The following is a 26711-nucleotide window of genomic DNA, read 5'->3' as shown; positions in this document are numbered from 1 at the left end:
GAAGCTGCATAAACTAGGGGTTCAAGGCTGTGATGTGAATACCCCTCATCCTCCTCGCTTTCCAGTCAGAGGATCTACAATGCTGTGTCTGCTATAAGGTTAACGTATCTCATGTATATCAGTTTCCAACCAAGGCGGAAATCGCTGTCAAGAATTGACAAAACATAGTTACACAAGGAAAAGTAGTTGTGGTTAATCTCAGATGGAAAATGCCTTCTCTGAACTTCCTTCTCTCCCATTTCGATCATACATCAACCTTCATCGTTTACGTTCACACAATCAAATTAATTAACTTGGGTTGAATATTTGGAGAAGTGTTTAGAATCAGTAGCTCTTTAAAGAGTATGTGTACCAAGGAAATGGTAATGACACACTTGTACCAAAAAAATTGTGGGTTTTTTTTTAAATTTAGTTGTTATAATGGATGTAAGTCAATGCTCACTGAATTGATTACACAAGACAGTGTTTTTCAAAAAAAAAAGATATTTTTCTGCTTATTATTCAATGTACTTTCATGCCAAATTAAGAAACAGAGCTTTCTGAATTTAAGCTTCTTGTTTCCAAGTAATGACATTTCAGATTTAGCAATTGTATTTTGCGTTCCTTAGGAAATAACAGAAGATCGGGATCGATCACGACTGGATTCAATGGTGCTGTTAATTATGAAACTGGACCAGCTTGACCAAGATATTGAAAATGCTCTCAGTGCAGGCTCTTCCCCATCCAGCACCCCGACATACAAACGGAGGCATATACCTGTAAGACGGTTTGCTTAATCTTTCTTATTATTCTAAGCAGAATCTGGTTTTACTTCACCTTTTTATTTTTTTTTTTCTTTCAGTCCTCACATTTATCAGCTCCTTGCTTTCAGAATTAAAACTCTTTTTGTAAAGAGTTTGTCGTGTATTTTTGTTTGTATGTATGCGTGTTTTGAAGGCGGTAGTATTGGAACCCATTCTTTGCTTTTGGGATCATTTCATAAACGAGAGCTTCATTGCTCCCAGATGAAAGAGAAGGAGATCAACAAGACTCAGCAACTCTCTGGCTCTCTAATTATCACTTACTGTAAATGCAGAGTCAGCTCAGAGTCAAGATCACACCAGCCTCAGAGCACGTGTGTGTGTGTCATTTGACATTAAATAGTTAGAACCGAAGGTAAGTCTGAGCTACAGGTCTTGTTTTTCTGCTGGTGGGAGGATCTGTGTAAATTTTTTGGCAGACACACACTTATGAAATCCTCTGTCATTCAAATAATATTTTGGGCAGAGTTGTGTGCTTTAACTATTTAAATTTCTTTAATTATTTTATTTATTTAAATGCGAGAATTCCTTGCTCAGAGTGGTCCAAAGGGAGACTGGGCAGCTCGCAAACATGATTGATGGGTTCTTTTTTTCTGAAAAATGTTGACACGTGTAACTATGAAGAACATGAAATGGCTGACCCAAGGTGCTCTCCTGTAGGCTTCCTGTTAATTTCACCCACATGTGCTGCAGCTGTTTTTCAATTTAAGAAACCTGAGAAATACTGCCCCAAGATCTTTAGGCTAACATTCGGGTCATTTGTTTTTGTTAGTGGTATTTTCTTTTAAATAATGAGGGTTTTTTTCCTATTAAAGACAGACTTCGTTACTGCTATATAGTCAAGTGGGTGATCTGTAGGTGAGAAAAGCTGTATTTAAGCTTCAGTGGGGTTTGGTCAGCTGAAGATTATATAATATATTACTTTTAAAGCAATATATTATTTTAAAGGATGTAACATAATTACACTTTAATAGTTAAACATTTACCCCCTGGATGTCAATGTTCTCGCAGCATCTCCTTGAGCACCGGTGGCACGGGAAAGCTGAAATTCGAGGTTAACATCTGTTCTCTGTATCTCACCAATCCGTGCCAGCATTTTGGCTAATTTCTTACAGCAATAAAGGGAGTTGAGACAATCTGTATCAGTAAGCCTGCATGATAATCAGAGGTGGTACCCGTTTCCGTGTTGCAAAGCAGCCCTCCAGAAAGACAGCTCGCATCAAACATGGTATATATGTTATTTATACGCACTGATTTTCTAGGAATTTTTGAGCCTTTGAGTATTATAAATCAGAGGATCATAAGATTTGTTTTTCGGGACATTTATGCATCGTGTTTGGTCTCGTACTGATTTTCTAGTAATGAAGCATTTGAAGGTGATGCAAAAACATGGGTATCAGGGCAGGGGGCATGGTTCGGCACTACGGCAGCATCGCTCTGCTGAGAAGGAGCTTCCAAGAGCAGCTGTACCCAAGCTGACTTCTACAGAGGCATTTCCGTGGCTCTGCTGCATTTCCCAACGCTTCACTTCGCAGAGGACTCACCGGCAGGAAACATCTGACTCAAATGCATGGTCCCACCTAGAGTGCAGCTTTGGCTCTAATTTCCAACCCTTTTCAGGACACAACACACTTGCGTACTTGGTGTAGAGGCACCTGCCTCATTGGCAGCTTCAGTTTGGCAGACCAGTAACTCAACTGGAATTACTGAACCAAAGGGTTCGTCACTTCTTTCCAGTTCAGGAGCGGAACCCCCGAGATGTCTCTTCCCCATATTTCACCTATTCTAGAAAATTGGTGTTTGTTAGGAAACCGAGGCTTTGTCTGCACAGATTTGGCTGGGGTTGATAGTTCAGGCTTTTTCCTGTGTAGCTGTATTCACCCAGGCTGCGTCTCGGCGAATAATCCTGACAGTATGTGGCAGGTTCTGCACATAGCCAGCTCTTTGCCAGACCCGTGTCACGATTTATCTGCGAGCGGTATAACCCCCTGCCTTCACTCCACGCAGTAAATCAAGCACGTGCTATATTTTTACTTCCTCAACAATAAAACATGCTATATTTCTTCTTCTTTTTATTCTCAGAACAGGAATGTAATCAGTGTCATTAAAAGTAAGGGCATTTTAACCAGAAATAGCATTTGGCTGATAAGCGTCTGCTGATTCCCAAAAAAAAACTAGGGAGCTGTACCTCTGAATTGTATAAACTGCTGGATGGTGATGTCATTTCAGCTGCGTAATGGTTTACAGATGTTCACCGAGCTCGCGATGCTGCCAGAGACAGAAGGTGGGAGCACACAGGAAATACTGAACATCAGAGAAAAATGTCAGACTTCTGCAGCCCCAAACTGATTTTTCTTACCTGGCATTCTAACATTTAGGGGAATCACAGCTTTGATGTCAGTGGTGATTTATAATTTCGGAACAGCAGCTAATGCAAACCACCACATTGAAAAAGCCAGCAAGTAAATGTGTAGGTGACGGAAAAGGATAAGGGGAATTACTCTTACACAGAAAATTAAGCATATATATATTCGAGCGAGCCTGTCTAAATACTTCCATTATTCAGAAGAACTATGTTTTTATTTCATATTCGCGTGTGCTGAAGGGACTTGCAATGTTTTTTTACAGGATGTTGAATCTGGTTCTGAAAGCGGAGTGGATGTTGCTTCAGTAAGTCACTCACAAACAAACTTGTCTCCTAACATCCACGCTCCTGACCTACCATCTCCCTGTTCGGTAGCCAGCTCTGGAGCGAAACCAAAGGCTGGGGTGAGTACAAAGATGATATTTTCCTAACTTCTTTCATGATATCAGCTTGGAAGCGAAATAAAGGTTTTTTTATACTATTCATTACATGGATTGTACAACAGCATGTGTGTGACGCTGGAAAAAAAGGACTAATAATGCAGGTTGTCTCAAGCTGCCATTTGAGTGGCAAGGAATCCTAGGAGTCTCACATTTAGAAACACACTATTATTGGCTGATTATTATAATAAGCTGAGTTTTTATGTGAGAAAATAAATCAAAGGAGCTACTCCATTAATTAGGAAGATAAGGTTTCCTGAAGTGGTGTCACTTGGAACATTTCCTAAACCTCCTGCGAGGATGCAGCCAGTGAAAAAGGTGGCTGAATCGTGTAGCCTGATTTATGATGCCCAAACCCAGTCACCCTAGTCTTCTCGAGAGGCTAAACTGTTGTGTAGCGCAAGCAGAGGTAGTACCCTTCTGAAGGGAGAATTTGGCCAAATTTGGCAAGCTGTGGGTCGGACGGCAGCCTCTGAGCCGGCAGCCCCTGCGCCGCAGGTGCCAGCCCAGGCTAGGTGGTGAGGAAGGGCAGGTCTGAGAGCTCAGATACGGCAGGAGCCTCCTTCCGTCTCCATGCACAGAGCACGGTCCTTCCATCAGGAGCACGGTCCTTCCTTTTGCCGTCTTCCATCTACTGCAGAATCCTTCTTCTTAACGCTTCAGCCGTCAGCACGGGCAGAAAAGCTTGGATGTCCTAGAAACTCCTGACATGCTTTCTGTTCCCGCTTGCACTTGCTCTCTCCGCTCCCTCAGGAAGCAGAGAAATCTAGGCTCTTCTGAACTTCACTCCGGCTGAAAAGTCTTCGCATAACTCCTGCTCCATCTGTTCACGGATTCAACCACTGCTGCGAACCGAGCCAGCAGAAAATCCGGGATAAAATATTAAAATATAAAGTGTGGTTAGGATAAATATATGTGTTTATAACAAGTTTATAAAAAGTAAAATAGAGGCCAACTGTCACTTATTGCACTGCAATAATAGCGAGTTAACTAATGCCTTCGATTGAGGCAGTAACAAAAGTTCTAATAAACATTTACATTTAGGATTGTTCACTTGTACAAAAATAAATTCACTTGTGATTTATCATCAGTGCATAACTATAGCAAATAGAGAGCTCTGCACTCTGTCATTACATAGAACGCAGCACAAATTCTCAAATAAGTACATACGTTATGCTGGAAGGTGATATCCCGTTTTCCCAGATCCTGAGAAGAGCACAGGCACCCTCTAAGGTACTGAACGTTCCTTTTAAATTTAGATTTCTGTTCTAATATTTGGGGAACTCTTAACACCCAGCTTTGCAGAAGTGTGGGTCGCTTCCTTTGGAGTTAGATACTATGCGTTAATTCACCTTTAATAAGTATTTATTTGTCTTTTGCTGTGATGGATTTATTATGCTGAACATATCTGTGAATATTTCTTTATTATACATTTTTTAATGTATATGATTTTGGAGAGATCTTTTTTTTTACTTTGTGGAGTAACTGTGAATATTTTGATGTGTGGCTTGTAGGAGTAAAATACAGAATCCCCTTTTTAAAATTTTTTTATAAGTGGAGCTAAATTTTCTCGAAGCTCAACTCTTTTTCCTAAAGTTTTGCAAGCTGCAACTCGCCACACTCGATAGCGGGATTCAGGGATGGGCTCTTTTTACTAAGTACGTTCAGGCAAAGACTGTATTTTCATTTTTATCATAGTAGATTTGATAAGTACAAAAAAGTGGTTCATTTTTGCTTCAGTATCAATCGCCTGCAAATTGGGAAAAACGGGATCCTCTCAGATATTTTTTTTATTCCTTTTGGCTCTGGGCTTTCAGAGTGTTTTGAGTGCGTACCCCCTCTGAGCCACAAACTGATGTTCATGTGTGCTGCGGCTTCGGCGGTTCAAAATTTTGGCTGCCTCCCTACCTGCAGTCAAACTTTATTTGAAAGCATAAGTTTTCTTGGAACACACCAGGAGAAAAGAACCCTCCGTTCTTACCCTTGTGTATCTCTACCCCTGTTGTTCTCCACGGTCTCCATGGCTGGATAGTCTGTCTGACTGCAAACCCATACTAGCAGAAAAGGAGTTCCCATATTCTTCAAGTCACATTTACCCTTGGGCTCTTCTCAGGATGAATGTTTAAAAATGGTGTATTGAATGGCATGTCCTCCAAACACTGCCCAGAACAGACATCGGGGATGTCTCTGTACAGATGATTTCCACGTAGAGATCTCCTGTGAAAATTCTCAGTGTGGCGCTCTATCTGTCAGGGAGACTGTTCTCATAGGTTTTTGGTTGGGTTTGGTTTTTTTTTTTTGGTCAGACCAGCTGGTGTAGGAATGGGTTTATTCTGCACTGGAAACTCAGTGAGCTACTTTTGAGTGGTAATGGACTGTTTCAAAGATTCTACTTCCTTTTTGGTGTTTGCAACTGCAGATCTTCGAGCATTCCAGATGCTTAGTCTCAAAGGACAACTTATTTTGTTGGGTTTATTAGTGATATGTAAACAGGAGTACAACTGCAGTTAGTTACATTATGGAATGATACGTGGTATTTTTAAACAAACTATAGCAAACTGTTGACTGCATCAAAATCAGACTGGACAATTAAAACATCATGTGCAGACTGGGGGGGGGGGGGGGGGGGAATAATAAGTCAGGGAGATACGGGTTCAAATCAAGTCCCTGAGAAAGAACTTGTAAAAGATATTATCTACACAACATCTTACCATAAAGATTGGAAATTTGTGTATAGACAAACTATGTCCATTCATGTTAGTTCAGCTTTATATGGCTTTAAAACAAAAAATTTCTAACAATGTCACAATGTGCTGGAATATCCATAGGCAGAAGTTGGTTTGAGCACCCTAGTGGAAATGATTCACTCATTGGTTTATGGAAAAGCAGGACATTTTACATTTTTATGGGCAGATTTTAAAACGTTAAACAAGATTTCCAGTAGCAGAGGCCTTTAAAATTGTGTTTAAAATCCAGTATCAATTATAATTTTCTTTGCATATTGATAGTAGGTATTCGTTTAAAGAAAATTGAGGGGGTGGTATTTACACGCCCAAGTTATTTAACATTTCATAAAAATTCCTGTACAGATAGCCCAAGCCATTCTTGTTAGTGTGAATGCCTGTGCACAGTGCACGTATATAAAAGCATACACGTGCGTGCACACACACAGAGTACTCCGTACTGAACACAGGCATAACCAGGAAGAACGGGATTCTCCCCAGAGCATTACAGGAAGGTATTTCTATAGAAAGGTTTTCCTATGACTCTGCAGGGTGCAGCATGAAAGCCTTTGATATGCAGATGTACATGGCATTTTGGGCTTATGAGAAGTATACAGCTGAATAACCTGCATCCTAAATTTAGGATGCCGCCATTATATTTCTTGGTCCGGGTGAAATAGCATAATGTGATCAATAGAGTGTTTGGTCCGCAGCGTAAGATCGAACTCAAAACGTACGTGTCTGGCAAGGTGCACAAACGGAAAATCCTTGTGAAATATGGATTCACATGATTGAACAGGTCCATTTCCCACATAATTCAGGATTGGATAGTAAGAAATGTTTTTGGCATCTTTATATTACTTACGTTTACAGAGTAAAGAATGTTCATGCTCCTATAATTAGCACGTCTCTATGTTCTGGGCTTTTATTCACCAGTCTCCAAAATAGACAATGAGTTTTGAATATTAACACTCGAGGATATACGCTTGGCAAGCATTAATCACACGAGAGTTGAAATCAGCTTAAAAAAATATGGAATCAACAGGCTTTTGCCCCAATGGTCATGAGAAACACTGGAAAATGGGAGTGCCTGGTCTGGATTTGGAGAGCAAGGAATGTAAATATCCTACATGTCGTTACCTTCGACAAACTAATGCCACACATCTGGACTCCCATAACAATGTTCAACAATAAAGACCAGAAACGATTTATTTTAAAATTTGGCTTGATTATTATAAAAACAGTAAGTGGCTACAGAATTGAAAATGTGTTTTAATAACAAAAGGTAAGTTACAATAGCCTTCTTTAGCACCCAGTTAAAAGCTAACTAGTTAAGGAAAGCTTGAACCAATTATCGTCATCTTTTTTTTTTTTTTTTTTCCTAAATACAAAACATTGGCTAAAGGGCAATAACAACTAAGGCCTAAAAGTCGTGGCCAAATTTTTGTCCTTGAACATCTGCTCTGCAAAGCCCATCTATTTTCTGTTCAGGTGAAAAAAAACCAGCCGTGATTATTTTTCTACTGCTTTTCTTGGCAGTCCTATCCTTCTTGCTTCAACGGTGTCCAACTTAGCCTTAATCACGCTGTGCAAAGGTAATCAGAAATCTATTATCACCAGAATAGCTGGTATCTAGGAAAAGATTGTTTTTCAGATTAACTCTAATGACTCATTTAAAAGACATTCATTTCTCAGAGTGATTTTAGGCACCAGTTATGCCTGCAAGTACAAAATGACCCAGCCTGGCTGCGCGCTAGAATGGCATTCAGGTGCAGATGTTGATTTCAGTGAAGCCCTGGATGTGCTCAGGAGTCCACTTTTACCAGTCTTGTTACTGGATTGGGACAAAGGGTTGTATTATTTAGATGGCAGTTTTGCAAACCGTTTGTCTGTATGTACTAAAATAATTTAGCCTTTCACATATGTTTTTGATTCATATTATTTTAAAAAAAAAATCAGCTATTTAGAGAAAGCCAAATCATTCTGTGAAGAATAATGTATAGATTTGTAGATTAAGAAATAGAGTTCAAGTTTCTTGCTTCTTTACTACTCTATTTTAACTTACGAAAGAAGCTAAAATTTATGGTAAGTGCAAGGAAACCTTATTTCCAAATTAGTATTCATAAAGAAGAATTATCAGGGCAGCAACTGCTTGAAATATTTATATTTCCCGCTGCATTATTTTTTATAGTAAATTCAATGAGGTGTGCAAACAGACAGAATATGTCAATGAATTTGTACAGACCAATTTTTCACAGTGGGTCATGCCACTTGAAATGTGATTTTTGTCACCAAATCATATCCTTATTTCATATTTACTTATTTATTAAAGTCCTCATATCACTTTTCTATATTTTACTGATATTATAGTGTTCCTTGCATTCTTATTTTGCTCATTCAGGCAAAACTGGAAGCTACTCTGGTGAGCATTAGGGAGAAAGACTCTTACTATGTAACATTAATTAATTTGTTGTTGTTGTTGAAACTTAAGAATTTCTACAAATCGAAGATGAGAAAAGGCTTCAGGATCTGACCATGTTGATTAAGTTAGTATTGTCTTTCGTATCTCTGTTTTAAACAAAGTGTTTTAGGAGACAGGGTAAGAATTAATTACGGAAGCAAATTTTAACAAAATCACATTTTTCATTTGAATTCTAACAGCCTGCTATTTCACCCTACACAAAAAGCTTTTTTTTCAACATGTAAATTACCATGAAGTGACATTTGTCAATCGTGTAGTAGATAACAGCAGGATTATGCTGCATTTCTTACACGAACCTCTCAAAGTTTTTCTTTGACTCTGGGCTGTTCCCCAAAGGAATCTGTATTCTCTTTTAAGTATAAACTCCTATGTTAACCCCGAGCGTATTTTATTTTTTCTCAACTGAATGAAGCCGCAAACTTCCAATGGCAGAGCTTCTTTTCGCCCTTTTAAGTCTTTTAAGCACCATAAATCTTAAAGGTGAGCACTTTTTTGCAATCAGAATAGGCTACTCCTAGAATTTGAATCAAACCCACTGACTCCAGTTATGAGATCTTTGACAGTGCCGCTGTGGTCAGGGACAGTCTCTCTCTCTCTCTCTCTCTCTCTCTCTCTCCTTTTCTGTCCCTCAGTATTGATTCCTGAGTGACCAAAGTGTGTGGAAATTCACTGTGCAATAAAAGGTTTGCCATTTCATGTAGCTGCAGTATGACCCAGGAAATACCTGTATTAAGCTTGTTTAATAATCAACTTCTGTTTCCAAGTTCGATCCCAACACAATATTGGGAATCTAAATAAATACCCAGCTTGCAAAGCACTAAGAATGAAGGCTTCTGAGTCTTTCCAAGACATCAAGTTGCACATTTACATTTCTGTCTCTTCTAGCAACTCATTTACGGCAACTATGCTTATATACGGGGTTTTTTTCTCATGTTTTCCTCCTTTCTGTAGAGTTTCTGACACCGTCTTCAACACTGTCCATCTGAGTATCTACGATAACTTTTTTTTATAAACGGAAGCAAAAGTTTGTGACTTCTTCAGCAGTAGCATTGCTAATTGTACTATTTCTGATGTTAAGTGCATTTTTTCACTTTATGCTGCCATCTGCTGCCTCACTCTTGTAAATGAAGGGCACTGGGCAGGGGACATCAGGCACTTACACCACATCAGGCAGTTGTGGCGATTAGATTTCATAATTGAACATATAGAGTTTTCGATTAGATTTCATAATTGAACATATAGACTTTTCATCTTTACAAAAAAAAAAAAAAAGAACAAGAAAAGGAAAAGGAAAAGGAAGAAGCTCTTCATCTTGTACAGGTGTATTCTAAATATTTATAAGACATGATAGACTAAAACTTGACATTTTTCGTTGGGAAAGAAGTTTTAATAGGAATTATAGTGGATGGGGATACTTTCAGAAATGCTAAAAAATTTCCACTTAGTCCTAAAAAGACCTGATTTTACAATAACGGAGGAAAAATTCAGCTCTTAATGGTTTTAAGACGTTTTGAAGATTTTTAGATTAACCCCTTGAACTGTAAGTTTCACATTAGGAATTTCTCATTTTATATTTACACGTGCAATAATCTATTTGTACATTAAGTGTTGGTATTCTTAAAAGTCATATCCCGTTTCCAGCCAACTACATGATTACTGTCACAACATCGCATCACAGCTGCATGTGTACCACCATAGGAGGCAGGTGGGTCCGAGAGCATGAAGTCTCTTATACTGGAGTGGTTCCTCTTGGCATGTTGCTTATTGCTTCAAGTGGACCCAATTGGGAGGAAAAAATACTGCACAGCCTCCCTGGAAGATAGTCTCTGTCAGTTTAGCAAAATCCAGAGTGGTTTTTATTTTTCTCATTTTATTCAAGCCTTTTGCATTTGAGAATGGGAAACTACTTCTCTGTAAGAAAGAAAAATACAATAAGCTAATGACCATACCTGAAGTTGCCAACATTCGAGTAGTTCAGTAGAAAATTGTGAGCAGGGGTGTATTTGTATTCAAAGGTATCATGCTTAAATGTGTTACAATCATCTTATGCGTTATGGTTACGTCTGCCTATAATCTACCGGGCAAAGAGGTCAAAGCTCTTCAAGATCGGCTCAGATCTGTGAACGCAACTTGCATCTTTTTTGCATGAGCAGAAAATGCTGAGGGAATTACCATCTCTGGTCACTTACGGGAATGTTGCTATGGTAGGGAATATAAAAAGTGCAGTCTGGGCTCTCTGACATCCCGTTTGCACTTGGGCCTGGGCACGACGATTCCCAAACCCCTCAGAAACGCGGGGCAACCTGTGCTTCGCACTACTCTTTCTTCACTGCAGGTCAGACTTACTGACACTTGGAATCAAATCTGTTAAGTTCTTGCACATCAGCATTGGGTTCATTCGTACTGCCATATCTACGTTGGAAACTGAAATCTCTGACAGGAGGAAGTTTATTGTGTTGCTTTCAGGACCGATATCCTTCTATGTAGCTTAATTTTAAATACTTAAGGCTTACTAGCAGGAAATCATCTATGTTGTTGTTAAATGATCCGGAGCAGACGCAGAGAAAGAGAGCTTTCCAGGTTCTCTAAGAACAAATCATATGAACATCAATCACATGAATCATACAAACTCATGCAATTTAAAATTTCGGCCTCAGTGTAGTTTGTTTCTTTAAACCTTATGCTGCTGTCGGTTAAATGCATTTTCACACAGGAGTTAATCTATTTAAATCAACAAGACTGCGCATGTCAGAATTGTCACGTGCATGGGTAGGTGGATATATTTTTTGCAGAATTAAGGCTTTGTGTCACAGCTAAAATGTTTAATTATCAGAATGAATTACCACAAGGACACAGAATACTCCTCCCAATGCTGTGTGCCTGGTATCTTAAAATAATATATACAGAAAAATCATAAGTGACCTTTCCCAAGCATCCGGAAGCTTCTCTCACGCCTGCTATGACTATATTTGAAGAGTTGACTCATGCTCCATTGCTTTTTAAATAACGGCTGTGTAGACACTCGCCACAGGGCAGCCTGAGTTTGCATTCAGGCTCTGATATAAATGAGTTCCAAAAGAATGGGTGATGCCTAGAAGAACTGCTAGCGCCCCATCTTACAAAAGCCAAGAGAGTCAGTTCTATGTGTCGATTGTTTGACTGCCACAATGTACCTGTAAGATAACATTGTGACTTCAGTCCTGCCAAGTACCGTGGTCTAAAAAAAGCGTCAAGCTTCTGAATAAAAATGATGATAGGCTGAATTTTAGTGAAGAAGGTGTCTGGGATACAGTAATGTCGTAAAAGCTGAAGTGTGAAATTCAAGAGTTCGGGCTGATACTCTAAATTACTGTGAAAGTGGGGGGGAGGGGAAAGATATGTTCTTATTTAGCTTATGAATAGAGAAGTTCTGGAAAAACATTATAATAAATATAAATTTAAAATTTAAATATTTATTTATTTATATTTAATAAATATAAATTTAAAATTTAAAAATAAAGAATTAATTACTCCGAATATTTCTTTTGGATTTCAGTACTTTTTCAAACCTAATGACTATGATAGCCGAAGAACGCCACCTCACCAACTTATGATTCTCCCTCTGATTTACTACTCTGCATCCCAGGATTGCCCAGGGAAGAGCTGAGGCTTGTTCTAGAACAAGCTAGATATTAGTAAAAACTTTTGGGAAAAATTGGGAAGTTTGAATGTTACTTTTAGGTAAATTTACCGCTATTTTTCATGAGAAAAAGACCTTTTGATGCAAAATTAAACAAATAATGTGGCTTAAGTGTTGCAGAAATCATTTGTGACAGTAGGTCCTTATTCTGAATAACATACTTTAGTCTTTGTTATTTGAAAACTAGTATTAATGAAGATTCATGTGACACATTACTGACTTGGCTTTTGGGGGAATAACTGCCCTATATAATATCTAACAAAAACATTGCTATGCATAAATACATCAGTTTTAATTAGTTGTTAGCCAATTTTTCAGTCAATATTTAGAAATGACACGTTGTGACTTTGATGACCAGATGCTTTGACTGAAAACAAAGTGTAAGTGAACATTTATAAGTCACCTATTGACCGGGATGTTGATCCCAAAGTGTTGTTCGTATTGTGAAAGGAAAAAAAAAAATATGTAGACATCAATTTGCAAGTGGAAATTTTGGTTTATCTACTATCCAGGTTAAAATAACCTGTTTAGCTCTTTGCACTCCTTTCAATCAAATAGAAGCTTCTCGTGATGATACGCCTACTGCCAGGTGCCTTGTCTTCCTCCGGTGGTTTGTGGATATGCATATACTGTCTCATTTTCTAGCACCTTCCAGGTGAAAATCATAAGTAAATGACTGTCTTCTTCCAAAAGCTATTTGTAACCACTAGGTTGAAGGGTTAGCTTAAATATTATGGTGATGGAAACAGTGGGTGGACGCTGACATTCCCTTAGTTTAAGATAAAGAGCAAATAGAAAATTTTAGATATTCTGTTTTATCTGCCATAGGCTGATTTTGCAGACTAGCAGTGTTGAGGACAGGGATTCAGCCTGCTTTATTAGATATGAACCTTTTTAGGTGGAGGAAGCAAGCAAAATTACACTTTGTGTAAACTTCAGTGTATTTACACTTAAAAAAAAAAAAAGTTACGGCTTATCTAAAACTGTTGTTGTTCATAAGTAACTCTCATATGAAATCAGTAGGGGAAGGCTCAGTTTCTCTAATCATTCAGAAATTGTAGGTGTGATAGAATGACAGGATAGCAATGTCTTTTTTAACTTAAACAACTCTGATACGAAGTTGGTTAAGTCGGTATTTTTGAGAGTTTGCTGAGCTTTGCTTTCCATGGCAATATGTTCTGAATGTCAGACACTATGTGAAATATTCCCACTTTTTCTCCAATTTTATTGCCTGGTAAGTTTAATGTAAGTCTCTCTTCTGTGCTCTTCCATATGGACTGAGTTGAATCCTTACCAAGTTTTCCTTTTTTTCTTGAAGTTACTTAAATATGTTTAACTGTAAGTCAGTATGAAATTTTAACTCTTTTCAGCACCTGCCAAGAAAAGCTTACATGGCTTTTATATTATTGTGGGTTTTTTAAAAAAAGACTTCGCAAATTTTCTCTGTCAGCATGTAATCTATATACTGCATCTCTGCATTAAAGAGCTTGAATCCCTTAATCCAGCTCAGAATTATTGTTGCATGCATGAGCAAAGATGGGCAAAATTTTTAAATCACTGTCAGTTAGAAGCCAGAAGTAGAAAATTGCTGAAGAAGATGTAAACTCATTCTCAATGTCTATGGCGTAAAGAATTTATATTCCCTGAAGAAGAGCAAAGTCCACTAAGCAGTTTTATTAATAGAAGTTGTTGTTTAAATTGCTGTAATGCAAAGGTGTAACATCTGAATGGAGTTGCATCAGTTTTGATATGAGGCAACACTTGCAAAAGAGATCACTGCAGGAGATGGTGTTTGGTATAGGTGAGGTACACTGGAAGTAATCACTTACTACTCCTTGAAAACAAGGGACAATCTTTTTCAAAGGTTAAATCTGTAGAGCTTACTGATATTTTGGAAGGTAAAAGTAAATTGGTCTCAAAAAGTGCTTAGACATTTTGGGGGGGGGAAAGGTTTATAACCCATCGAAACAGCAGGTAGAAGCTTCTGCTCATTATCATTACAGTCTTACTGTCAGTCATGTGATGAAATCCTAACGGAATAGTTGCATTTGACTCAAGAGCCACAGTTTGCCATCTCTTCTGTTGGGCCTGTTGTTTGCAATACGAGTGTGCCCTACAGCTGCCATTGGGGTTGTCATGTGTTTACACGTATCCTTCAATCTACTGCAGGTCTCAGGGAGAGGAAAATAGTCTAAATTGATCCAATACGACCATAGACATCCTCTGAACCATAGGCAGCTGGGCATGGAAGCCCTTACATGGGCTATTTCTCTTACATGGAAGTTATTTCTCTTGCATAGAGCTTTATCTCAATATAACTTGTCCTAGTGACACACTCCTCCTCTGTTTCATGCCTGATAAAGCGTTTCAGAGCAAGTAATAAATGCCAAACATTACTGGGAAACTTTGTTGAAGAGAAGGAATCTGAAGTCTCCTATTCCAATTGTACTGAGATACACTGCCTCAGTTACTGCATCTGTACATCTCACCATTTTTAGAATTCTGTCTCTTTGAAAGGAAATAATTGGAAGATATGTTGGGGGATAAATTTCACCACATGAAGATGACTAACATAAGGATCTTCAATGATGTAAATCCTTAAAATAGTGTTGAAGAGCATCTTACTGTGTTGAAACGAGCAGAATATATTCTGTGCCTTTAATAAACACCGTGAAAACAGAAATATTCATAGATTTGTAACTGTTTCCATCCTGTTCAGTAATAACTCAACAAGATACCTCAAAATCTTCAGAACAAAGGAAAGAGGGTTCCGGAAAAGGTTAGTAGGTCCTCCTGCTGGACAGTATGAAGTTGTGGAAAAGGAGGTTGCCACTTGGAGACTTGCTGCAGAAAGTTTGATTGCAGATTTTCTGGGAACTGGGGCTAAAGGGCTTTAAAGCTGTGAAAAAAACTTGAACTTTTTGCCAGCAGACCAATAGGTGACAAAAAGCTGCAGCTTTACTCAGTCCAACAGTGTTGCACAAGACTTTCAGCTAAGATAAACTGTTGTTAGATGCTGAATTGTTGGTTAACTTGTAATTTGCCAAGGGCAACTTCAGTTTTGGTTTTGGATAGCTCTATGAAGAAATCCATTGTTTCTCTATCAGACTCCGTGAGTGCTTATTACATCTTGCTAGGAATTAGATCTCAGGGAGAGAAGCAGTCAAACTAAATAGCACAGATTGAAAATCGTCTTGTGACGGAGAGCCACAAGACCCTCAGCTTATCCCCCTGAAATTCAAGAGAAGGGAAAGCTCAGAGTGGTTTGAAGATGGAGAAAATAGTGTCATCTCAGGAGTTCATTTGTAAGGTAATGCTGGTTTAGGGGTGCGGTTGTGTTCCCAGGCAATACTGCTTTCCTTCTCCTCCTTTGCATGACATTCATACCCAAACCATGACACATATAAGGAGGGCATTTGGATGACTCAGCCGTCCCATGCTAGTATTGTCATGCAGAGCAGGTGAGATGCACTGTGATTGCAGGTCGATCAATCACATTTGAGCTGCTTAAAAACTACTGAGAAACCTACTGCTTTGAGCATTGGCTGTGCTGATCTCCGTAGTGATAATAACTATTAGTGACTGTTGAAACTGGTATTAAAAATGTTGTACTGACAAGACTGGAATTGTTCTATTTATTATGAAGTAGTATTAGTTGCTGTAAAACCGTTTTCAACTGATGTCCTATCATTCCAAAAGTTTGGTGCTTGATGGGCCCGTGTTGAGAAGTTATGAAATTTGAATGCCTTTTGGCAGAATTGTGTAGCAGAATGATGCTTTACTTCAGCTTAGCTGTGCTCCTGAATCTTTAAAATGGTCTCTTTTTTTCTGCTTGTTCTTCTTTTTTCTTTTTTTTCCTGTTTTTTTTTTCTTTTTCCCTTTTCATTTTTGTTTCTTCTTTCTTTTTTTCTGTTTATCCTTTTCTCTTTGTTTTTAATTATTTTTTCCTCTTTTTCTTCTGTTTTCTTTTTCACCTTCCTGACTTTTATTCTGGATTTGCATCTTGCATTAAAGTCAGGAGAGTTACTAAGACTAAATCATACACGCTCTGCTCCCAAGTACACTTTGTGTTCCCCATGGTCCATGGCTGTCTTTCACCAGATCAGTCCCAGCAAGATCACTGATGTGGTTGTGCAGCCACAGCTTTGCCTATCCCTATAAGCATTTCAATTACTTCTCTTCTTATATGCGGCTGGATAACAAGTCTACCTTGACTTGAACCAGGTAGGAGAAATATCATAATTTATAGCAAACATAGGTATTAGATGTTTTCTAGGCCATGTGCTGAAGGCCAGTGCCTCTGGGGGACAAGTACATCAATAATAATTGTTGTTTATGCTGACAGTCTTGTTAGTACTTAATTCAACCTCCATGAATCCATGCCTCCACTTGCAGCTGTGGTTATTTTAAGTGTGCTATCAGCTATGTGATTTGGGGGGGATTTGTGATGTCCGAAATCATGTGCATTTAGCTGAAAAGGGAATATGCAAAACCTCAAGAAAGACAAGCTGTATTAAAGGGGAAAGAAACAATGTAATGTATAAATATGTCTTTTGGTGAGAATTTCCTGTGTTTTATCTATGAAAGAATTTCAGGCTCGAGTCCAAGGCAAGTAAGGGAGAGCAGAGAGAGGGGACGAAGACACAGAGTTAGAAAAGTAGCGACAACAGTTTAATCACTCTACCAGTAGATGGAGAGCACAGGAAAGTAGCTGCGTGCCCATGAAGGAAGAAACGAACCTTGCATCAGCTTCTTGAAGGGGGTGAGAGATAAAAGAAGAAAAAAGCAAGGGGGGCGGGGGGGTGGGGGGGGTGGGATGACACACGAAACAACACAGATTGCAAAGTAGGAAGAAATTGGAAAAACGGGATTCCAAAGGGTAAAGAGGAAACGACAAGACCTGAATTATCAGCTAGGTCAAATCAGCTTGTTGGTAGTGAATAAATATCTAGATTGTCTTCTTTCATGGTATTCTTTACGTTTGAAAACTTGGCATGAATAGTTTGCATTACTAGAATGGAAGAAATCCATGTCTGCCTTTTCAAGCACTTTTCCAGACACAGACATGCTGTGAGTGACATCATGGAAAACCATTTCTTCTTGTCCTTTACACATTCCCCTCTCTTAAGGAATTCTTTTGCTCCTGTGCTCTCTTTCTCCCCGTCTCTGCCTTCTCTGTCTCTTGCTCTCTGCTATGTCTCACTCTGTGCTTTCTTTCTCTTTCTCTTTTTTCTTTTTTCTTCCTTTTTTCTTCCTTTTTTCTTCCTTTAGGAATTTTTTTTTTTTTTTGGTCTTCAAAGCCGGGGTGGGAGCAAGGGATCTGGTTAGTTCTCTGTTTAATAGTTGAAAGAGCTTGGTTTGGGGTTTTTTAATGCACAAAATTCCTCTCAGTGAGACATGCCACACATTCTGATCTCTCCCCTTCAGGCAGTTACACGCTATTAAATATGGGGTTGGAAATGACACGCGTCTGGAAATACAGAAATGAAACAGCCTTCCACTTTCTGCGCTGCACTATACAGTGAAGGTGTTGTAAATTGTTAACTGAATGGTGTGGGCTTCTAGTTTGTTGGGCTTTCTATAAATAGAAACTGTACATTCCAGTGCGTAGCCACTTTTTATTTTCTTCATATTCACTACTGTACTTTGAACCTTTCTGTGCTCTAACATAGAGACTAGCAAAGTTTTTAGGTTGTCTGGTTTTATTTCCTAAAACATAGCTCGCGCTCGAATTGTTGTTCTATGTACCTTCCCTTACCAAACCATCTTTATGGTATTTTTGTACCATCCGTATTTTAAAAGAGATGTAAAATCGAAAAAACTTACTATGGTACTTAAAGTGTTCCCTGTACTCTACAACCTAATAAGTGAAATATCATTATTGTATATTAAATAACACTGCACACATTACATAGAGATTAATAGTTAACATATTGTCATGCAGAATACAGAAAGGCAAATAGGGTACTGCACGAGATCGAAACCGGGGGCATCCTTTGGTCTTCCAAAGTCATTCTGAAGTTTTGGGTTCCCACTCTGAGAAGACAACGTTGCCTGTATGTAAATGGGACTAGAATGGGAAAGTTTGCTCTTCCGTAGCAGTTTGTTAGGTGAACAAAAACCCACACAAGAGGCAGTCGGTGAGGAATTACTGGCCATTGAGACTGCAGACCGTAATGGGAAAAGAAAGTAGGATTTCATGACCGAGAAGGGAGAGGAGCAGATGACAGGATTAATCTCTCAATAATCCATGATCCAGCAGAATGCTACCACTCTCTTTACAAAGCTGTAACTCTCAGTCCAGCATATTTTATATTGCAGTAGTACAGCCTTAGGAGTGTTCAACACACTTTACAAGTATTAATGAGTAAAGGCGAGGTTAGATAAACGTGAGATTAAATATACCATTTCTTTAAAATGTGGTGAGTTTCAAGGCACCCCAAATGATTGGCCAAGATACATCTGCTTGAAAGCCTAAAGAAACTCTAAGATAACAGTATTTAAATTTCAGCATTTGCTGCAATTGGCAGGTTTATCTAGAAAAAGTGAAATTAAGTAGAGACCCTTCAGCTGAACAGGAGCAATGAGTTTATTTTCAGAAGAAACTCACATAGTTGATATGTTGAATGAACAAAAAAAGTTCAGCAATTCAGTATCTCATTGGAGAATTAGTGGGGTGATAGGCATAAGGCAGACAGCAAAAACATGCCAGAGTAATACAACCAATTTTATATCCACCTTCCAAACTGTTAAAACTGAGCTATGTTGGCTCATTGTGGAGCTTTGCTAAACAGTCACATGCAATTTTTCAATTCTTTTGCTGCTTTGCCAATACAAAAGCAGTTCAAGAAAGATCCAGTTTTGCTGTTGCCATCACTGAGAGATGTTTTAACATGCTTAGGGATTTCAGAGTGTTTTGAGACCTCTGTGTTCTTAAGAGAGGAACAAAGTCTTTAACAGGTTTCTCACGTTGTTTAGAACATCCTGTGGATAATCTCTTGGAAATACAGAAATTGTAAGGAGAGAAAATCAGACCACATAGACTGTATGTTAAGAAAAGATAGAGATTTAAAATTTATTTTTAAAAATTCAGAGATTCTGAGTACATAGAAGCCATCCTGCACGTCGGGAGGGCATGTAATTGTCCAAAATTGTTTTCTTAATTGAGCCCCTAATTAATAATTTATGAAAATTACTAGAAGGACAGATCTTTTAAAAAACATTTAGATGTTTAAAGGCAGAAGTAGACAGCTGATGAGTTGAACAAATACAAGGGAACAACCCGCCACTAAATGTTGTGAGTTGCATCTCATGTGACCTCCAGGACTAAGATGATTTCCAGGAAGGAAAACCCTGTTGCTGTATCTACTTGTGTTCCTGCTGTATATGAACAGTTTTCACAAAGTTTTATGCTTCTGAATTACTTTTGAAAATGTCTTGGTAATGCCTTGCCTATGTATCCAGCAATCTGACTGTAGACACTGAAAACCTTAACCTGAATGCTCTTCCAAAACTCGTTCCTAGAATGAGAAACTCTTCAGGAACTACCCCAGCTAATGAAGCAGAAAGGCAGAAGAATGAAATTCTTTCTATGATTATTTTATTACTTGGTCCTGATTGCTCAGAAAAAGCGTATGGAGAGAGGGAAGGGAGAATGGATGTTACGATACATACTACAAGTATGAACTACCTTTTTGCAAGTAAAGATCAGGGGAGAAGCACTAGGACTATTTAGCTGAATCTGACTAGGCTTACATCCCAAATTATGCTGAAAGGTGTCATGGGTCTCGTATTAATATAGAGAGCTTTTTTTATTTGAAGTGAGTTGCCAGTTTCCAAGAAATATAGACAAGCTTAATATTTTATTTTATGACTTTGCATCCTTTTTAATTTACGTATCTACCTATGATTACCTATCACTGAAAACCTTTAATTCATCAAGTATTCCATCAGAGCACTAAGGCTACCTCAATGGCAGAAAAAAAACATTGCCGAGAAAAAAGGAGCCCAAGGAGTTATATGCTCTCTTCCTTGTACGTTCAAGGGGGAAGAACTTATAATTTCTGCAAAAGGCCTAAGTTCCACCTTGAAAGCAAAACTCACAGCAAAATTTTCAGAAGTCTAATTGACTTTATATTAAAAGTCCTGTGTAGGCTACTTGGACATTTGGGAGTCAATGAGGTTAGCCTTATAAGTGCTTTTGAAAGTGGACGACTCCTCTTCTTTTCCTCTTTTTCTTTTCATGTTCCAAAGATATTTGCACTTTTCTGAAGCACTTGTTCCCTTCATCCATCTGAAAACAACACATAGTGCTAGACTCAAAGCAGAGTTTTCTCAATTCTGGGCTGAAGTTTGTGTACACATGGAATGCAGGTAGTTTTTCCAAACAAATTGCTACCATAGAGAATCCCTGATAATGTTTCCCTGCCCCACGTAATATTTATGGACATATTTTGGTTTTTTTCCCTTTTTCTTTTTTTTTTGTGTGTGCTTTGACACACCTATTGGAAAATGTTTGGCTGATAGATGAGATTATTTGCCAAAGGAATTTTGAAGACCGAGAACATTTGAAGAGCAAGACCTTGAGTCACTGAGACAGACCCGATCTGTCTTGTAACTTTATTCAGAATTTCACAATCCTTGCTAAACTGCAAGATAAGGGCCAAAGGCAACAAACCAGCAGGAGCCGACTCAGAATGTGCCAAAGTTCATAGAACGGTTGCTTCAGGCTGGAGTTTGTTGACCCTTAATCACTCGGGGTCATCAGCGGTTCTGCTGCAGGGCCCTGCAGAACGTGAGTCCGGTCAGATCTCCCGCTGCTGCTGTCCAGGCTACCGGGCGGAGTGAAAGCTGGGATACGCGAATTCCAAGGCGGCATTTCATGGGTGTCTGCCTGTCAACGTGCTCTTTCGGACTACCATCCTTGTGTAACAGCGTGTGTTTTCTCATTCTAAACTTCCTTAAGCTCTTGCAAATGGTGTAGGTGGAGTTAATCGCAGTTAAAGGCAGAAGATCCCTTCCTGTTAGTATACCTTTTACGCTTTCAGTACCGTGTTTTGGCACTAATTGATATTAGTGTAAGCACATACTTATTCTAAGTTTTAAATCATGCGTTGTTAAGTCACAGTGATAACATTGTCAAGAAATTCCCTTTTCCTGTTACGTCTCCTTTGACTATTAGTATTACCTTTAATAACCGTGTTGCAGTGAGTATGCTAGACTGCTATAGGGAAATAAATGGCATTTCAGACCCTAATCTTGCAACAAATTCAGCATGTAAGCATGCACTGGCAAAAACATGCTTCCGTCTTGTGATCCGTGACTCATACAGAGTAGTAGCTACTAAGGAATATTAACTAATTTAACAATGATGACATTCATGGTATAACAAAATCTTTACTGCGTATTTTTATGGGCTCTATCATACATTTGGGCAGCTCCCAAGTTTTGACAAAAGTCATCTTCATGGCTATGATAGAACTTTAGAAAATATCTCATTCTTACAAGCTAAACAGGCACTTGAGTATGGTCCATCCAGTACATAAAGTACATTAAAATGTTTTGAAAATTCTTCCACTGCCTTCAAAAGCTCCAGAATTTTCAGAGGTGTTTGTAATCCTTTTATATATGAGGCAAAAGAGGGAGGCGGTATAAGGGCGTATTGGCCTCTGGAGCAGCTGTGTGCAGCAGGGACTGAGTGTTTGGGAATCTTCAGAACTGGATGGTCCTCTGAGAGGAAACTGGAAGTGGGAGAAAAGGAAAGGATAATGACAGTTCATGTTTCACTACAAATGAAAAGATGAAACACTTCATGAAGAAAAGAATCTGGTCATTGCTATGACTTTTAGCAATATCCAAAAAAGGAAATAAACATACCTTTGGAAAGAATCTGTAAACACTACTGTACTTTTTAAAGAAAAAAAAAAACCTCTAGATCAAAAAGATATTCTGGATTCTGTATATGTCTAGGGTTATGAGTTCCTAGATGCCTCAGAAAAATACTCACAAGGTAACATTCACAATTGCAGGTAAACCTGGAACATGGGAGACTGGATTCCTTCACGTTTTTCCTCATAAGGACCCTCTCCACATACATCAGCAAAGCTATCTCACTGCCTGTTCCTGACGCTTTCTGTAGTGTACCTTTTTGCTGGGGTATTTGAAACAGCTTGGTATCAGTCAAGATCCAGTGTTCCCAGACTACTTAAGACGTTATTTATACGACACAAATGATCATTTTCCTTGTACTCCCACATCAGTCTGCATGAGGATTCTTGCTTTATACTGGTTACATTCTTTCTGGTGTATGGGTAATTCTTCTGTCCTGTTTGTACAGGATCTTGCACAATGAGGTTGTGGTCCAAGTTTGTGGCTTTTGAGTGCTTCAGTAATACAAATAATGTTGTCACCACTTAAAAATAGGTTTACGAAGTGTAAGCATGTCTGATCTTGATGAGAATGAACGCAAAAATACTAGCAGGCTACCAATAGCACCATTATTCTTATTTTTTAAATTGCTGGAAGTATGCTGTTTCATTTCAGTAACAGTCCTACTTCAAGAAGTTTTCAGTCTAAAGACCAAGGTAAGACAGTTCATGCTAGGAGACAGACAAAAAAATTGCAGAATATTAGTGAGTAAAACATTTTCCAAAACATTTTCTCATTGTCTTCTCTTCAATGGGCTAGGGACAGCACTGGACATGGGAAGGGATGCTTATAAGTCTTTGGGGCAATAATAGTTCAGAGAAATCAATGATTGACTGTACTTGGTAAACTGGGACTGAAATTCATTCTATACTGTTAGAGAAAAGCATGAATAAGACAGTGGATAAGGCTTTTATTCACATCCATGGAAGAAGGCGTACTGGGAGAAAGAAACAACTCAGCGAGGTCAAAATCTCTGTCAGAGTAAAGATCAGAAGCAGGGAATTAAAGAATAACAATGAAGGTACTGGTTTGGGCTGTGTTAGGTAAAATATGAAGATGATGACTGATAATTTCCATCTGAAATTGGTGGATCTTGACTATTCAAATGAAGACGAAAACGGTTTCAGACAGCAAATACAATTGAGTAATTTGTATTTTGAAATATGGGAAATGCATAGTAAAAGTGTCATTCTAGGAACACATACAATACATAACTATGATAGAAAATTGTAAATGAAGAATTAAGTAGGAAGTTTAAACACAAGACTATTTTTATTGATACAAAATGGACTGAGGATTTTTTTTTAAGAGCCCGCACCTATTTTTGTCTAGTTTGACTTTTCTTTTTAAAGATTCTCTCTCTTCTAGCTATTAAAGAGTGTCTTTTTATCATTAATGTGTGTGGATAAATTATACTTTTATCTTTATTCAAAAACCACACATCATTGTCATCTACTAGCAGATAATCTTTAAGATTTACTGGAAAAAACCTGGCGTGTTTCTGCATTCCCTGCTGTGTTCTGGTCTGACAGTATCATTAGCTAACTCTACCCAAAAAAAACACCATCAGTATCACCTTCCAAAATGAGAAATGGGCTCAGTTCTTCCAACCAGTAAATCACCATCCCATGTGGATCCACATGGAGTACGCAACGTGTTCCATAAAATGCATGGGAAATTCTTTCCTAATTCCCATTGAGTTCTGTGTGGTCATCTGAAGTTCCCACAGAAGCAGTACGAGCTATTAAATCTCTCCTTGTTGTTTTCACTGGAGTTCTAGTAGCTCAGCTCCTCAAACTAATAATTATGCTGTTACTGTGTTTTTGTCTCATGGGCTGTGTATGTGCATGTAGAAGTTCCCATTGTTGAAAGCATGAGTGCAGGTCAGCTGTGAAGTTCAGCAGTGGGAGCTCTGGTGTTCACTGAGCATTTCTTTTCCACTGCTGCGTCAAAGAGATCTGCTCTGACTATCAGGTTCTGGATACTCTGGAACTGACTCTCACTCAGCTGAGCAAGTATTTTCCCAAACGGTGCAGTTGTCCTTCCATTAAAAGGCAGTACATGAGGAAAATTGTACCAGTTCCATCTGTGACTCTTCCAAGTCCTGGCCCAATCAGCTGTTCAACAAAGCTGTACTGGTTCCACTGTGTTAAGGAGCTGTGTTCTTCGCCTACAGGATGAATTCATCCAAAAGGGACAGACTAAGAACATTTAATGCCAGTATTCTTGCTCTACTGCCGATTTTATTTTGAAATAAAGTAATTTTTAAAGATTTTGATAATTTAATGTATAGGTAGTAGGCAATTTGTTCATCACAAAATCTGTATAACAGATTAAACAATTACATGTAATAAATTCTTAAGTTACTTTGAGAAAATTATTTTCAAGCATTACAGTACTGAGTTGAATAATAAATACTTTGGTTATCATAGGCTGCATCGTGTCAGAAGACATTTTAAACAGAGGGTCACGGTTCCTTTTTACATGGCCCCTCTAACTAAACACTACAGCATAAATCAAAATTCTTATACCCTTCTGATCTACTCTTATTATTTGGGGAGGAGTGGAGAATAATTGTTTTCTGACTCCTTTCTATAGCTGGCAGCAAGACACAGGGTTTGTCTTACTGTTGGACTTGTGAGCTCTGTGACAGAAGGTTCTCTTCTGTAAAGGGGTACATTCCGTTGGTTCCCGGGTACCAACTCTCTCAAATTCTCTTTCAGTAGCGGTTTGTAAAACTGACTGGGCGAGTAAAGCATCTAGTGAAGGTGAGATTGAATTGACCAAAGCAACATCAATTACCCTAGTATCTGAAGTCAGAAAAGATCAGGGGAAAAGATAGTCTTTAGTGAGCTAGGATGCAATTCAGTGCTTGCCAAAGTCAAGGAAGGCTTCCCATTGATTGCTCTTCATTTTTAGTTTAATTACCAGACTTCCTGTGGTAGAGCTGTAACAGTGTTGAGGGTTTCACACAGGATCATGCTCAGAGATTAGTGCTGGAAAAGTTAATCTATCCACAGGTTATTAAAATTAAATAAATACTCACACATGGGATTGGGGTTAATTTTGTCACTTCAGGAGGAGTGAATACTTTTATAGCATATCGTATGTTCAGTTCCTGGTAAGCACTGCGGAACCAACCCAAAGGATAATGAGTGGTTTGATAACTGTATGTAGGAATGTGGAAAAGATATCTAAGAGTAGATGGCTTTTAAGTCTTGCCAGACAAGGCGTAAGAAGATTCATTTGCTGCAGAATGCAATTAAAGTTCAACCTTGCAATAACATTCACTTTCATAGCAAAAAAGGTAGTTAACTGTTGATGCAGCTTAGTAGAAAAGGTTGCAGATTGGAACCATTTTAAGTCTTTAAAGGAAATGGGCTTAATGCCTATGTGACAAGGTCACATCCATCCTTCCTGCTCGTCTTTGGAAAGGTGTGACACGGTTGCAGAGGTCTCTCTTGTTCCAATAGTTCCCATGCACAATCATTTCTTTCCTAGATTATTGGAAGGCCGAGATTTATCCTGAATCAGCGCGCCTGAAAATTTCTTGCTTCGGGTTTTCAGCAAAATAAGAACTAAAATAAAACCTCACGCTTGATTTCATCACCTCCAGGCATCAGAACAGGGAGATTTTCCCTGGCTGGTCAGGGGTATTCAGGGGACAAAGGACCAGCTATATTTTTCTCTAAAGTATTCATCACAAGTGGAGATAGGATACAGAGCAGAGAGGACCAGTGCTATTATGGAGACTCTCTTCTCTCCTGTTTAGCATATGCTTTCAGTATTAAACCAATATTGAAGAGCACAACTTCCAGGCACAACTGGTAGAAATACCGATTTTTTCCCCCTTCATCATAATGTCCTAAACAAAACGTGCCTTTTTTCCTACCTGGGTTATTTAAGTTAATTTACTAAATTAATTTACTGCTGAACACTTATGACCTACAGCTTGAATGACTCCTGAACATTTTAGTCTCCTGAAGATTACTTATTTGATCTGAATGATAGATAATTGCCTATAAGACACAGAGATCAGACTAGCTGCTCTGTTCTGCTTTGTTTCATGCAATTTCTGTGATATTTCATCCAGGTTCATAAAAGCTGAAAATACTCAGGTGGAAATTTTGAGCTGTCTTATAAAAAAAACCAAAGGACAAAACCAAAAAAGAAAGAAAATCTAGGAGAAAAGGTAACTCCTAGAATACTTAAGTATGTTAAACAACTTGCAAAAGAAGTAAGAGTGAGTAATAGTTTTCAGCACTTTATAATTAGTGACGGTATTAACAGAATTT

The 26711-nt window shown here is 38.5% G+C and overlaps 1 protein-coding gene across 1 annotated transcript in view; it reads left to right on the top strand.

Moving 5' to 3' along the window:
* The window catches only part of DLC1 (DLC1 Rho GTPase activating protein), a 238514-nt gene that overhangs the window by 57619 nt on the left and 154184 nt on the right, over positions 1 to 26711 (top strand). The window contains exons 3-4 of the mRNA XM_082483152.1: positions 609 to 758; positions 3429 to 3569. Coding sequence (XP_082339278.1) covers positions 609 to 758; positions 3429 to 3569 — 291 coding nt within the window. The remainder of the gene's footprint in view (positions 1 to 608; positions 759 to 3428; positions 3570 to 26711) is intronic.

Source organism: Vanellus vanellus, assembly GCF_965231255.1.
Source record: "Vanellus vanellus genome assembly, chromosome: 4".
In the NCBI taxonomy this organism is placed as follows: domain Eukaryota; kingdom Metazoa; phylum Chordata; class Aves; order Charadriiformes; family Charadriidae; genus Vanellus; species Vanellus vanellus.
The sequence above is the reverse complement of the archived record's forward strand: the minus strand, read 5'-3'. Positions and strand labels throughout refer to the sequence as shown.